This window comes from Gadus chalcogrammus, chromosome 1 (genome assembly GCF_026213295.1).
Source record: "Gadus chalcogrammus isolate NIFS_2021 chromosome 1, NIFS_Gcha_1.0, whole genome shotgun sequence".
In the NCBI taxonomy this organism is placed as follows: Eukaryota; Metazoa; Chordata; class Actinopteri; order Gadiformes; family Gadidae; genus Gadus; species Gadus chalcogrammus.
The window spans coordinates 19,981,646-19,997,313 of record NC_079412.1 but is presented as its reverse complement, the minus strand read 5'-3'; the positions used below and the strand labels follow the sequence as shown (position 1 = coordinate 19,997,313).

The window sequence follows — 15,668 nt, the reverse complement described above, 5'->3', positions numbered from 1 at the left end:
ATAACGGATGTGTTGTAGATGTAAACTAATCATTTTATTTTTCATGTTTAATTGTATCTTGACTTTGATACCATGTAGTGTGATCAATCAAAAACACTTGTATATTAATCATTTGCACTTGAACGGTTTTAGCAGCTCCACATTGAACTGATCTTTGATTTGCTTTTGTGTTGAAGCTTTCTGTGGCCAATCCACTATTCTTTCAGCCTCAATTCTTTTAATTGCAGTTTTGCCCAGAACTTTTCCTTTTATATATATATAAATCAATGGGACCAAACATTAAATAATATCTAACTCGAAATAAATTGTATATTAAACCCAAATTTTAAATCATGGAATCTGTCATATTAAATTTAAAATTGTATTTTAGCATTTGCCTGTGACAAAGATATGTGCTTCAAACATGTCTTCATGTACATTTTGATCGCTTTGAAGAAGGTTGAATAATCTGAACATTAGTGAAATTACCCTAAGTGATGCTACAGACGTACCACTGACACCCAGTCGAAAGAAACACGTGGTTATAGACTTCCTGTTTGAAGTTACCCCACTTTGAAATGCTGTCTTACAAAACACACAGAAGGGCCAAGCACTCAAAGGGGTAAGAGGAAACGATAAACTCTCTGAAAACCCTTTAGACCACAACATGGCTGAGGCGATTCACCCCCGACCCAACATGATGACGGAGGTCAGAACCACACAAGGAGAGGGAGAGGAGAGGATAGTGGACATCTTGGTTTGTCCTGAGAGCCTCGGAGATCAACAGCAGGACTATGTGGGGACAGAGGAGTCCTCAAAGTCTCTGGGAAAAGGAAGAAGTCACGCTGTGAGTCCTCCTTGGTGTCCGACCAGGGCTGTGGTGGTGCTTCTGGGCCTGCTGTCGGTTATCCTGCTGGCTAGACTGCTTGGGCTGGCATTGCAACACAAGAACGACATGGACCAGGTTCTCCTTACGCTGAAGAACTTAACAGAACAGAGAGACGCACTTCTTTGTCAAGAGGACTGCCCAAATGCTTGGGATAAGTTTCGTTGTAAATGCTACAGGATTTCCACTGAGTGGCTATCCTGGAATGAGAGCAGGGAGTTCTGTGTTTCCCAAGGAGCAGATCTGCTGGTGGTGGACAATAAAGAGGAGATGGACTTCATTAGCAAGGCCACCTCATACCACGACTTCTGGCTCGGAGCGACAGATGAGGCCGGAGAAGGGATGTGGAGATGGGTTGATGGGACCGTCCTGTCACTGGATAACCCCTCCTGGAGCAGAGGGGGACCTGTTGGTGGTGAGGACCAGAACTGCTTAGTGAGGGTATCGGATCCTAACCAATTTAAATGGGCAGATGAGAGCTGTGAAGAACAGAGCCGGGGGGTTTGTGAACAAAATGTACTAAAATGATTGATTAAAACATTTCTTTATGAATATTTTTGACATGTTAATGCCGACATATATCGGCTGTTTCTTTTCATACATGTTGGGTGCCTTCATTCGATAAGGGCTGTGATTGGCTGCAAGTTGTTAAAAGGAGATGAGATGCAATGGTCACTGCAGGAGCTGTACATAGATGCTTCTCTTGTGAATTTATTTTTTTCAATGTTTCCACAGTTGCTCTTGGTGCTTGAGGCTGAGGTTAGGAGGCAAAGAGTCAGACAGCCATTGGCTGGTTTGCAGTTGCCGTAAACCACACTAGTTCCCTCTAGGGCTGCCTTTGTCCCCTCGACAGTGTGAAGATCACCATTCAAAAAAAGAAATGGATTTTTATAACGGATGTGTTGTAGATGTAAACTAATCATTTTATTTTTTATGTTTAATAAAAAAGTATCTTGACTTTGATACCATGTTACCATGTAAAAACTTGTATATTAATCATTTGCACTTGAACGGTTTTAGCGGCTCCACATTGAACTGATCTCTGATCTGCTTTTGTGTTGAAGCTTTCTGTGGCCAATCCACATTTTTTTCAGCTTCCATTCTTTTAATTGCAGTTTTGCCCTGAACGTTTCCTTTTATATATATATAAATCAATGGGACCAAAGATTAAAAATATCTAACTCGAAATAAATTGTATATTAAACCCAAATTTTAACCTTTTATATTAAATTTAAAATTGTATTTTATCATTGGCCTGTGACAAAGATATGTACTTCAAACATGTCTTCATGTACATTTTGATCGCTTTGAAGCAGGTAAAATAATCAGAACATTAGTGAAATGACCCTAAGTGATGCTGCAGACGTACCACTGCACCCAGTCGAAAGTAACATGTGGTTATAGACTTCCTGTTTGAAGTTGTCCCACTTTGACATGCTGTCATACAAAACACACAGAGAGACCAACAACTCACAGAGGTAGGACGATAAGATTAACTCTCTGAAAACACTCAGGACCAGAACATGGCTGAGGCAATTTACGCCAGACCCAACATGATGACCAAGGTCAGGTATACACAAGGAGAGAGAGAGGAGAGGATAGTGGACATCTACGCTAGCCTGGAGAGCCTCAGAGATCCACACCAGGACTCTGTGGGGACAGGGGAGTCCTCCAAGTCTCTGGGAACAGGAAGAAGTCAGCGGCCGGACGCTGTGAGACCTCCTTGGTGTCCTATCAGGGCTGTGGTGGTGCTTCTGGGCCTGCTGTCTGTGGTCCTGCTGGCTGGACTGCTGGGGTTGGCCGTTAAATGCAAGACTGACATGAAGAACACTGTAAGCATGGACAGAGACATGGAGCAACTTCTCCAAAGGCTGAAGAATTTAACAGAACAGAGAGACGCACTGCTTTGTCAACAGGACTGTCTACAGTTTTGGGAAAGGTTTGGTTGTAAATGTTACCGGATATCCAGTGAGAAGGCATCCTGGAATAAGAGCAGGGAGTTCTGTGTTTCCCATGGGGCAGATCTGTTGGTTGTGGACAGTAAAGAGGAATTGGACTACATTACCAGCTACGGTGCGGACATCTGGCTAGGAGCAACAGAAGAGGCCGGTGAAGGGATGTGGAGATGGGTTGATGGGACCGTCCTGTCACTGGATAACCCCTCCTGGAGCAGTGGGGGACCTCATGGTGGTGAGGACCAGAAATGCCTCGAAATAGCTGACATCTGGGAGAATTCCCAATATAAATGGACGGATAAGAGCTGTGAAGCCCTAAAGTCTGGGCTTTGTGAACAAAAGTTAACGCAATGATTGATGAAACATTTTTAATGCCAATATACATCGGCTGTCTTGTTTCATACTATTTGGGTTCTCTATTGAATGAGAGCTGTGATTTGCTGCAAGGTGTTCCTTAAAAGGAGATGACATGAAAACTTCACTGGTCACTGCAGAAGCTGTACACATAGATGCTCTTCTAGGTGCAAGAGGCTAAGGTTAGGAGGTAAAGTATGAAGGTATTATTGTAGCAAAAGTCTTTAGCACCCGTAACTGCAGATTTTGTTTTTTATTTTTCATGTGTACTCTAAAGTCACAAATGTGTTAAAGTCGTAAATATTTTTTGCAAACACTAAATAGGGTCTACGAGTTCACAAGTCTGTGTTACAGGTGCACAAATCCTATCCTGTTCATCACAACTTCAAAGAGTCATGCACTTGACACTTTTGCTACAATCATTGCAGCGCAGTTGGTGCAAAACACATTCACACACCCGTTTCATAATCTGAGAACATGCACAAAAGTTGTGCCTTTGTAAACCCAAATTTGAACTAATGCACCAGAAGTTGCACATCTGTGAAATATTTCCAATGAGCATTTTAATGAGCCAGCAGAAGTCCATCGATACAACTGCTCGAATCTGCTGCTACGAATCTCAGCTGTTATTTTTCTTGCGGATACTTTTGCAACACGTCTATGTGGTACAAGTGTAGCAAAAGTGATTCGTATCCGTATGAAGCAGTGTGTCCGTGGGCGGGACAAAATTGTAGCATTAACCAATGAAAGTCGCCGGCAAGGGGTGCATTTTTCCAAGCAAACTCTTACTTTCTGGAGTATTGAAAGTAGACAAGAAGGCATCTTACACGACGGAGTTGGGTATCTTACATTATGTTAAATTAAATTACTTAGCTTAACTGAATTCCCCCAAAAATATTGCATAAACATGCCGCAAGTGTCCTTCAATGCATTTTAATGGTCTGCTTGGTCCCAGTGTAGTTTGAAAAATGCACCCCCTGCCGGCGACTTTCAGTGGTTACTGCTTTAATTTTGTTCCGCTCACGGATGCTCTGCCTCATATGGATACAAATCACTTTTGCTACACATGTACCACCTAGACGTGTTGCAAAACTACCTGCAAAAAAAAACCAGCTGAGACTTGCAGGAGCAGATTCGAGCAGTTGTAACATTGACTTGTGCCCGCTCATTAAAATGCTGAATCAACATAGCGTTCTATATCATTTTATGTGCGAGGAAATTTTTCCCATCAACCCAACGTCCTGTCACTGGATAACCCCTCCTGGAGCGGAGGGGAACCAAACGGTGGCAAATACGATAACTGCCTCCGATTAGAGAGGGGGGGAGATCCAATATGTATGGACTTGATGGACAGATGACAAATGTTGGCCATATATAAGCGTGCTTTGTGAAATTAATTTAATAAAAGGATTTATAAAATATATTTCTATGCCTATTTTGTACATATACCTCGTACCTAATCTACAACATTGTATTCAAAGTAGACCAAGTGCTGGAAAGTGGCAGTGCATTCCGCATCCCAAACGCCATCACTGAGTACTGCTGAAACTTGTCTGGAGTGACAAATACAGAGATCTACGAAGTACGAGCAGTAAGTGGGACTTGCCAACATCCCTTTAACAGATCCAGCTTTGTGACTTACCGGGCAGACCCAATGGTTTCTACACAATCATCAAACACATGCTCAAAAGGCTCGACTAACACGGGTATCGGACAGAGAGGAGCGGCTGGAATAACCTGGTTTGGTTTTCCGTTAGCTTCGGGACAGTCCAATACCTCTAACATAGGCAGCACTCTGCCTCCAGCAATATCATTGCCCATGATAATCTGAACGCCTTTTACCGGCAGGTTATGATGTACCCCGACTTTGAAAATTCCACTGACCAAATCAGATTTTAAATGTACCAGGTGCAAGGGGACTGGCACAAACCCCATCTCTATGCCCTGAACCAAAACACTGGAACCACAGAATTATCACCTGACAATGGCACTACATCAGGGAGGATAAACGACTGGGCCGCCCCAGTGTCTCGGAGAATCTGAACCTTTTGCTGGTCCTTTGGATCACCGGTCAGTGACACGAGACCACTCAAAATGAATGGTTTGTAGCTGGGGTCAGGAAGGTCAGACACGCACACATTCGGCATAACTGCCACAGAGCGAGAAACTGTACTTTCTCAATCAATCCAACCCCCTTTGGTTGTTGAACGGGCTGTGGATGATTTCTCATACGAAGCTGACAGTCAGCAATTAAATGGCCAAGTTCCTGACAATAAAAACACTCCCGTTCCTCCCTAGAGAGTAAAGGAAGCGAAACTGACTTGCGAAACTGAGTGGTGGGAGAGGTAGAGAACACATGAGCGGGGTTGGAGGTCAGTACAAACTCGTCCCCTTATACAGCTGCCTGGGACAGTGACATCACTTTTTGCTCATTCAGGTATGTTACTATTCGTTCGGATATACTATTTCTTAAATTCCTCCGGCAGGACTAATTCTCGAAGAGTGGAAAAATCTGTAGTTTTACCATAACACATGTTGCTGTTGCACTGACTGGGAGAATAACAAAGCATGGCACAACAGCAAACTAAGTGTTTAAGTGGGCTGTGAACGCGTCCCTCGATTCAAGGGATCAAGAAGTAGATAGCTCCGTTCACTCCAATACAATGGCGTGAGACCTACAGAGAACGAGAGGGGAGACACAGGAAAACAACCACACACGTAACACTGTCCTTCTCAACAATCCCTGATCTCACTAAAAGGATAGCGGCACGAAATCAAGGGATATTTCGAATAGAAAAAAATTGAGATTAATTCGCAAGTTAACTATGGCGTTAATGCGATTAATCGCGATTACATATTTTAATCGCTTGACAGCACTAATTTAAACATGTCTTCATGCACATTTTGATCGCTTTGAAGCAAGTAGAATAATCGGAACATAACTGAAATTACCCTAAGTCATGCTGCGGACGTTCTACTGACACACAGTGTCTCTATAAGCAGAAGTAGAAAGTAGCATGTGGTCAAAAACTTCCTGTTTCATCAAAGTTGCTCTTAAGACTTTGACATGCTGTCATACAAAACACACAGAGGGGCCAAGCACTCATAGCGGTAAGAGGATAAGATATACTCTCTGAAAACACTTTATACCAGAATATGGCTGAAGTGATTTACACCAGACCCAACATGATTTCCAAGGGAAGGACCACACGAGGAGAGAGAGAGGAGAGGATAGTGGACATCGTGGTTTGTCCTGAGAGCCTCAGAGATCAACAGCAGCACTCTGTGGGGACAGAGGAGCCCTCCAAGTCTCTGGGAACAGGAAGAAGTCAGCGGCCGGACGCTGTGGTCGCTACCAAGTGTCAGATCTGGGCAGTGGTGGTGCTTCTGGGCCTGTTGTCTGTGGTAATGCTGGCCAGACTGATTGGGTTGGCCGTGCAACACAAGAAGACTGTGAGTACGGACAGAGACATGGAGCAACTTCTCCAAAGGCTGAAGAATGTAACAGAACAGAGAGACGCACTGCTCCGTCAACAGTGCTGTCCAAGTGGGTGGGATAAGTTTGGTTTGAAATGTTACCGGATTTCCAACGTGTTGGGATCCTGGAATGAGAGCAGGGAGTTCTGTTTTTCCCAAAGAGCAGATCTGGTGGTTGTGGACAGTAAAGAGGAGATGGACTTCATCAGCAGGTACGACTCGTACTTCTGGTTCGGAGCGACGGATGCGGCCGGTGAAGGGACGTGGAGATGGGTTGATGGGACCGTCCTGTCACTGGATAACCCCTCCTGGAGCAGAGGGGGACCTCAAGGTGGTGGGGACAGTAACTGCTTATTGAAGGCTTACGAGCTGAACCAATTCAAATGGACAGATGAGAGCTGTGATACCATAACACTGGGGCTTTGTGAACAAAATGTAAATAAAAACTAGATTATTTTTTTAATTTAATTAGTTTAGTTATTTGTTTCTTGTTTGGTGTAAAAATCTATCACGAAAAAAAAATGTTGTACCATCTTTTGAATTTTGATCCCACTCTTATCATTAAAAAATTGTATATGAAACAATATTTGAAATCCTCTTATTCTTTTTATCTGTCGAAAATAAATATTTTAAGGTGCCGTGTTTGTTCTCTTCAAACAGAAACCAATTCCAACTCGTTTCTAAGAGGATATTAGTGTATAAACATGGTTACACATCATTGATATTCAGGTAACTGATCACAATTAATGTTGGAGCGACTAATACAAATTTTATTTTCACATTTCAGCTTTATTGCAATAAATTACATTGTGTCCTAGAGCAAGTGTCTTCATTTTATCTCCTTAAGTGTTGCCTTCTTCTTAACACTTTGCAGCCAGCTCCAACATGTGGCTATCAAATGGAGGAAACAAATTACGGAACAAAATAACCACATCCTGAGAGGCATGAAAATTAAGACGATTTTTGTAGAGTGACATAAACAAATGTCATTGTTTGACTGACATAAGGTCCATGGACCTGAGAGCCCTCAGGTCTGTTGTAAAGTCCATTGGTTCTGCTCACAGACACCCGTCATCTCGAGGACCTTCTCCTCATCGTCTGACTCTGTTATTTATGTCATTTGGTTTCCATTCTCCATCTGTTCGCCACATGTCCTGGTCCTTTTCCCCACACTCACAGATCCTGCCACTTCCATCTGCAATCACTTCCTTCCCCTCACCTGAGCATCCTCTTCAGTCCTCCACCTGCACCTCACTCCCTCATCAGTCTCCCCCTGTATGACCAGTTCACCTCCTTTGCTCCCTTGTCGGTTTGTTGTATTCGTCATGTCCCTTTCTCCTTGTTGTTCTCTTTTACTTAGGCCACGTTTATTCGTAGCAGGGTATTTATAGAAACGAATATTTCCCCCCCTCCGTTTTCGAAAATAACATTGTGCACACATAGTTTTCAAAAAAGTTGTCGTTTACATCAAAACGCAAATACGCCGTCAAGCGGCATTATAACTATGCCAAACCTATGGGCGGCAGTGTAGGGAGAAGGATAAAGCCATGCAAGCCAATCAGAATCCTCAGAATCAACAACAACGAATAACACGAGCGTCTTCCTGTAACAAACAAACTGTGAACATAGGGCCCTCATATGACGTTAAGCATTTCCTGGTGCATAATGTGAAAAAAAACCATTGCCTAAAACCTTGTTTCTCCCTGTTGACACGGCAACACATAACCGTCGTTTTCAGAAATCTCCACTTTGGCCAGAGTTTTTAGAAATGATAGTTTTCTGTGATAAAAACTGCGTTTTCATGTAAATGAGAGGCCAAACCGCGTGGAAATATCTGCGTTTTCCCTTCGTGTAAACGTGGCCTCAGTCTCTGCAATGCAAGTTCATGTAACTGAGGTTTTTGAGTTCTTCATCGACGCCTTTATGTTAAATCTCCCCGAGTTCTCGTCTGCTTTTAGGTCCTATCTCTTTTGTTCCTGCAGCAAAACCTAGTTGTGATGGTTCTGGTTCTTGTCAACTCCGTTCCTCAAACATCCAGCAGCTCCAGGAATGAGTCAGGCCTGTTTAAACATTAGTTGAACTGAATTTTTGCATTGCATATTAACTCACTTAATTTGGATATTAACCAATTTTTAGAATTCATCTAACATTTTTATTAACTTCAAAATTTGAATAGGGCTCTGGAAAATGTTTGCATTTCAACTATGTATCTATGTATATTGGGTCCATTAGATGGAGGGTAGGGATGCAAACAATTAATCGATTATCGATTAATTGTCGATAAGAGATTACTCGATTAAAATAAATTACTTGCAATTAATCGCATTTTAACCCGTAATTCCCCAACCGTCCACGTGAGGGCGCACTTGACGCCAGACGTACTTGACGCACACGCGGGAACACAAGCGGGACAAAGCAGTGCCGTGTTCCAATACTGTACTCCGTACTTCCATGAGTATACTTAAAGGAAGTATACTATCCGCACTGGCTACTACGTTAATTTTTCAGATGTGAGTGCTGTTCCAAATCGAGTACTCCGTGGTGCACTAACCGGAAATTACGATCACGACTGCCGCCGTGGCTCCTCCCCCGCAATAAACATCCCGCTTTGAACGGTGAACTATTTACGCCTAGCAGCTATAAAAAGCTATAAAAACTATAAAAACTACAAAATGACTCTATTAATGCAGGCTATGTGGAAAATGCGCCGACTTTGGCTCAGCCTGGCTCCGCCTCTTCTGCTACGTAGCTAAGAAGGCTGCCGTTGAGTACGGGGAGTGTCCTTCGATCCACACTTCACGATTAGCCCGTTTTGAGTACGGCATCCGGGTCCTTGAAGTATACTTCTTTTCGCCGGATCTGAATTGGAGTACTGCGTACTCAAATTTTGGCTAGTAAGTACGGACAGTACGGGTATTGGAACACGGCAGGACAAGACAAACGAAAAGCGGGACACTGACACGATGAAGAGGGCAAAACGGAGTGCAGTATGGAGCCACTTTAAGTTGGTTAATGACAACAAAGACGCCAAATGCACAATATGTGGAAGTATTTTAACAACTAAACGACTTCGTTGAATTACCACCTAAATGTGTCACATTCAGAAGGAAATTCAGCTTCTCAGAAGAATTGCCGCTTATCAATTAATCGATCATCGATCGATAAGATGAAACAACTATCGATTAATGAATTACTCGATAATTTGCATCCCTAATGGAGGGACAATGAACCTCACTGTTATGACGCCAAGTGATGCAGTGCACGTACCACTGACAGAGTCTCTAAGCAGAAGTGGAAAGTAACTTCCACTTTTTTATCAAAGTGGTGTTATGACCTTGACATGACACAGGGGTAGGACGATAAGATCAACTCTGAAAACAGTTTAGAGGAGAACATGTTTGAGATGATTCACACCAGACCTTACATGTTGACCGAGGACAGGAATACAAAAGGAGTGTGAGAGGAGAGGATAGTGGACATAATGGTTAGTCCCGATAGCCTCAGAGATCAACAAAAGGGGACAGAGGAGTCCTCCAAGTCTCTGGGAACAGGAAGAAGTCCTAGGTGTCCGATCAGGGCTGTGGTGGTGCTTCTGGGCCTGTTGTCTGTTGTTCTGCTGGATGAACATCATTGATATCCAGATAACAATGATGTGATACTTGATCACAAGCGATTTTGAGGCAACAAAGCCTCTTTCTTCATCTTCACATTTTCATCTGTATTGCAATAAACTACATTGTGTCCTTGAGCAAGTGTCGTCATGTTATCTCCTGAAGTGTTGCCTCCTTCTGAACACTTTGCAGCCAGCTCCAACATGTGGCTATCAAATGGAGGAAACAAATACGGCACAAAATAACCACATCCTGAGACATGAAAAAGAAGACTCTCCCCGAGTTCTCGTCTGCTTTTAGGTCCTATCTCTTTTGTTCCTGCGGCAAGAACTGATTGTGACAGTGGCGGCTGGTGGAATTTATTTGAGGGGGGGCTGAACGTTTGCATTCCATACCCCTGTAGGGGGGTCTGGGGGCATCCTCCCCCACCAGATTTTTTGTGATTTTCACAAACAAACGAAGCATTCTGGTGCATTCTGACAAAATAGTAAAGGCAAAAAAATAACATTTACTTACAAAGACGAATGGGGCCATCCTCCCCCACAAGATTATTTGTGATTTTCACAAACAAACGAAGCATTCTGACAAAATAGTAAAGGCAAAAAAATAACATTTACTTACAAAGACGAATGGGGCCAGGGAACTAAGTTTTAAGTTAATTTTTTGCCTTGTAGAAAAATCAGCAACATTAAGAGATATATGCACTGCAGATACATCAACAATAACTTTGAATTACACACAAGGTAACGTTCTCTCTCTCTGTGTGTGTGAGTGAGAGAGAGAGAGATAGAGATAATGGGTGAGTGTGTTACGGCCAAGTAACTGTGTAATTGTGTTGGTAAACGTCACTCATAAATATATCTACAGTCAGCATTAGTATGCATTTAGACCAGGGATGGGCAACTTTCATGATAAAGAGGGCCACATTTTTCATCATAACCATCGGAGGGCCACATGACTGCACACTTCAACTAAACGTGAGCTGAGAGAAGCTACACAATTTTGAATTTGGTAGATATGATTTCCTGTATTCTGGTGCATTTTGGGGATGGCCACTACCTAAAAAATCATCCAGAATCATAACCTATGTACGGTATGTTAATTGAACCAACATACATTAATTTCATGTTTTCCATGCTCAAACAGCCACATGAATGGTCAATATTTTTATCAGTGCAAAGGGCTCACATACATCATCATTCAATGAAGTCAAAAAACTGAAAAACAGTGGCCCAACATTAAGTGCAACAACTCAATGAACTCAAACCCAACAAGCAGTTGTAGTAGTTGTAATGGCGACTTAAGTGGATATCTTTAATGACCGATATCGCTCCTAAGCAAACTAGACGCATGGGTTTGCCTTCGAATTCTATGAATTCTTCTCATCTTTCTTGACCGAGTTTTCTGTAACTCGATCAATAATTATTATTATTATTTTATTTATTTATTTTATTATTATGTGCGGGCATGACTGAGTGAGGATGCTGGCCGCACTGAGTGAGGATGCGGGCCGCCAGTTGCCCATCCCTGATTTAGACAAATACAATGAAATATGAATTCCACAAAATTCATGTAAATGTGCAAACTTTTGTGTGTGGTTGTTGGAGACACACTTAAGGCATGATACCAACATAGGTTTGCAGAGGACTACATACAGTACAATATGCACACTGAAGGCCTGATGCCACCATAGGTTTGCAGAGGACTATATACAGTGTGTGTACACTGAATAGGTTTGCAAAGGACTATAGACAATATGAACACTGAAGGCCTGAAGCAACCATAGGTTTGCAGAGAACTATTTACAGTATGTACACTGAATAGGTTTTCAGAGGACTATATACAATATGCACACTGAAGGCCTGATGCCACCATGTTTGCAGAGAGCTATATACAATATGCACACTGAAGGCCTGATGCCACCATGTTTGCAGAGAGCTATATACAGTATGTACTGAATAGCTTTGCAGAGAACTATATACAGTACACTTGAAAGGGGTGGGGGGAGGTTGTGAGGGTCTGCAACCAGTGTCCACTTCAAGGGAAATACATACACATGCCTTTGTCTCCTCCAGGTTGGACTACTGCAATGCACTCCTCATTGGGATCCCTGCCAAGAGCATCCAGAGGCTCCAATACATTCAAAACAGTGCTGCCAGGGTCCTGATGAGGGTGCGCAAGCATGACCACATCACCCCCATCCTGAAATCACTGCACTGGCTCCCTGTCTCACTCAGAATTGAGTACAAGGTCTCCCTCCTCACCCACCAGTGCCTTCACGGACTTGCACCCCTCTACCTTCAGGAACTCCTCACCCCCCCGACAAACTCACGTACACTCCGTTCAGGATCCACTCACACCCTCCAAACCCGACATACAAAGCTGTGCACCATGGGTGATCGGGCCTTTTCTGCTGCTGCCCCTAGACTATGGAACGCCCTCCCTGACCACCTGAGGGCTCCACAGACTACAGCTCTTTTTAAATGGAACCTCAAAACCCATCTCATTAAAAGAGCATTTAGCTAAACTTTCTTTGAGGTTCCCCCTTTTTAATAGTTTTTTTGGTATTTTTTTCTCTGAAGCACTTTGAGATTCTTGAATATAAAGTGCATTATAAATACAATTTATTATTATTATTATTATTATTATTATATAGGCTAGTGGAATAAATAGAAGTTGCTTACCTCTAGCATGGCTAGCTTCACAGTTGTTCATATGCACTCTTGCTCGCTTGTGTTTTTTTAATCCGTTCTGACAGATGTTTCAGGTCTGTCAACCTTGTCTGTGTCCACGAAATATCACTCGCACTTGTTTTAAAAAGTATACAAGGAAAGCAAAAAAATTGCATTGGCATATTCCACAGCTAGTTAGCCAAGCCTGAACCAAACTTTGGAAAAACTTCTCTTGTAGGCTCTATCCTTTTCTCTTGCTTGTTGGGTCATGTTCACTTCTGGCTTATCTGCTCCGATTTCTTTTACTTGCAATTTTTCTGCAAATGTTCTTCTTTCGAAGGGATTCATAAGCAAAGACTTAACTGAATTTGGGGCTAGCTGAACTCACAGGGAAACAGTGGTAGCAGTACTCAAAGTCGCCATCTTGCTGATCTCTGAGGTAATAGCAAATCCGCGGTTACGCGCAGTGGACAGTGCACTGCGCTTGGGGCTATATCTTGAGCGCCCCAAAGCCATACAATTCGACGACGCTGATTGGCGAAATTATGTACTTTTCTGCCTAGCAACGGGGGAACCATTGGCTAATAATTCAGGCATGTGGGGCTGAGCGAAAAGCGCCCCACGGAAGACATCTACTTCACCAAGATGAACGTTGAACATGTCAGTGAATGAAGATTTAATCATGGGGGATTCTAAAGATATTCTAAAGTAAATGCATTATTCGAATGCAATTAAAATAGATTAATTCTCAAAATGAGAAGATTATTAAAAAAATATATATATAAATATATTTAAAAAAGAAAAGATGGCCGGTCGGCGGGAGGGCGGCGCCCCAGCGCCCTCTATAATCGAGCCCCCACTGGACAGTTCTGGTTCTTGTAACCTCTGTTCCTCAATCATCCACAAGCTCCAGGATAGAGTCAGGCCTGCTAGGCCCAGCTCATCTCCTCAACCTGTTAGATAGATCTATAAACATTATTGATCACTTCTCTCTAGATTCTCTGTTATACATTTTGCCTTTTGAAGGTAACGGAGTTTGAATTTTTAGATTTTGCATAATATTTGCATAACTTACTAAATAAGCAGAAAAGGGATTCTGTTCGGACTTGCTGTCTTTAAACAGACATTGAAATGATCTTTTATTTGCGTTGGGCTAACAAAGAAAGATTTATATAATCCCAGCCAGTATTTCTTCAGATTTAATTATTATAATTGCAATGTTTGGCAGTGGCGATTTCTCTAAGACTGCAAGGGAAGCTCAGCTTCCCCTAAAATTTCGAACATTAAATTGTCAAATATGTATTGTTGTGTTAACATTTCATTGACTACAAATTCGTTAAAATACGTTCATGTCGAAGACAAGTTCGATAAGAATCTTATCCAAGACTGACTCGATTTTGTTAACTTCTCATACATTCCCGTAATGTCAATGCATTAGACCGTAGAAGCCGAGCGTCCATTCACTTCAATGAGACTGCATGGAACAGTTTTTTTCATTGCCTCGAAACTCGACGGTCATTGGATAAATGCCCAGATTTGTCCCGCCCCCGGACGCTCAGCGTCTCTGGGGGTGGATGGAGCAGTGGGCTGGCCTGGGCTAGCCTGGACGCTGGGCTTCCGCGTTATGATTGGAGGATCAGTCGAAAGTCTGAATCACTTTTTGATTGACAGCTATTTTGAGATATACACAGTCACTTCACTATCTGAGTTCAGTGACAGTCCCATCGCGGATTTTGCAAGTGAAGTCTCATGACAAACTGCAACACATTTCTTGGTATTTGCTTGGCGAAATTGCTTCCATTATTAATTGAACAGGGTCACAGACCATTTTCTTGAAAAGGAACGGCAGGGCAGAATTGAGGTATAAATAAATTGACAACTATTTTGATGTAGGCCAAAAATGAGCTTCCCCTCTATAAAAGACCAGCAACCGCCACTGTTGGTCGTAACTTTTTTATTATGTCAATCTTTTTTTTTCTATCGTGACATCAAATAGATAATATCTCACTCTTATCAATTGTATGGTTAGGGGCGGGGCTAGTCTAGTAGGTAGGGTGTCCAAAGGGTCTGGGTTCAATCCCAGAGGCCCTCTGTTTTTGTGAAGCCACGAACGGGGGGATCTCCACACCCCTGGGGTCTCATTTATAACCGTTGCGTACGCACAAAACGGGGCTGAAATTGGCGTACGTGACTTTCCACGCTAAGGTTGTGATCTATAAAAAAACAACTTGACGGGAAAATGTGCACAGCCCTAAGCAAACTCTGACCCATGCGTACGCATGGTTTGGAGGAAAAGGAGAATTGGCGACACAGATGGTGTGGTGGTGATCTGAAGTCAGACCGAAGAATTGTAGAGTGAGAAGAACGATTATGTTTTATCATCTCCCTTCATAAATTTAATTTCAACCCGTATCATGCGTTAAATCCTAATCAGAATAATTTAAATCAACTGCGTTATTTCTCAGTTATAACTCTAGAAACATCTCCTTAGAATAGAAATAAAAAAATAATCTCTATATTTAATCCCGTCACTCCATAGCCTACTGTCCACTGACGGCGCGACTGCATGGAATAAAGCATCTGTCCAACATGTGTCAATAACATAATATTTTTATGTGACACTGTAAACGCATAATCAAATGTCAATTAAATCCCATGTGTGGAAAACCAAGCCACACTCCTCATCACAATCGTTGTCCGTTACTCTTGATGCTTTTCATGACAAATCAGGCAT

At 42.5% G+C, this 15,668-nt stretch overlaps 1 protein-coding gene across 1 annotated transcript; it reads left to right on the top strand.

Moving 5' to 3' along the window:
• The first annotated feature begins 581 nt into the window (after window positions 1–581).
• On the top strand, window positions 582–1,838 carry LOC130386097 (natural killer cells antigen CD94-like). The gene has a single exon (XM_056594879.1). It carries the CDS (start codon window positions 647–649, stop codon window positions 1,391–1,393), a length of 747 nt encoding a protein of 248 aa, XP_056450854.1. The 5' UTR covers window positions 582–646; the 3' UTR covers window positions 1,394–1,838.
• The last annotated feature ends 13,830 nt before the right edge of the window (window positions 1,839–15,668 follow it).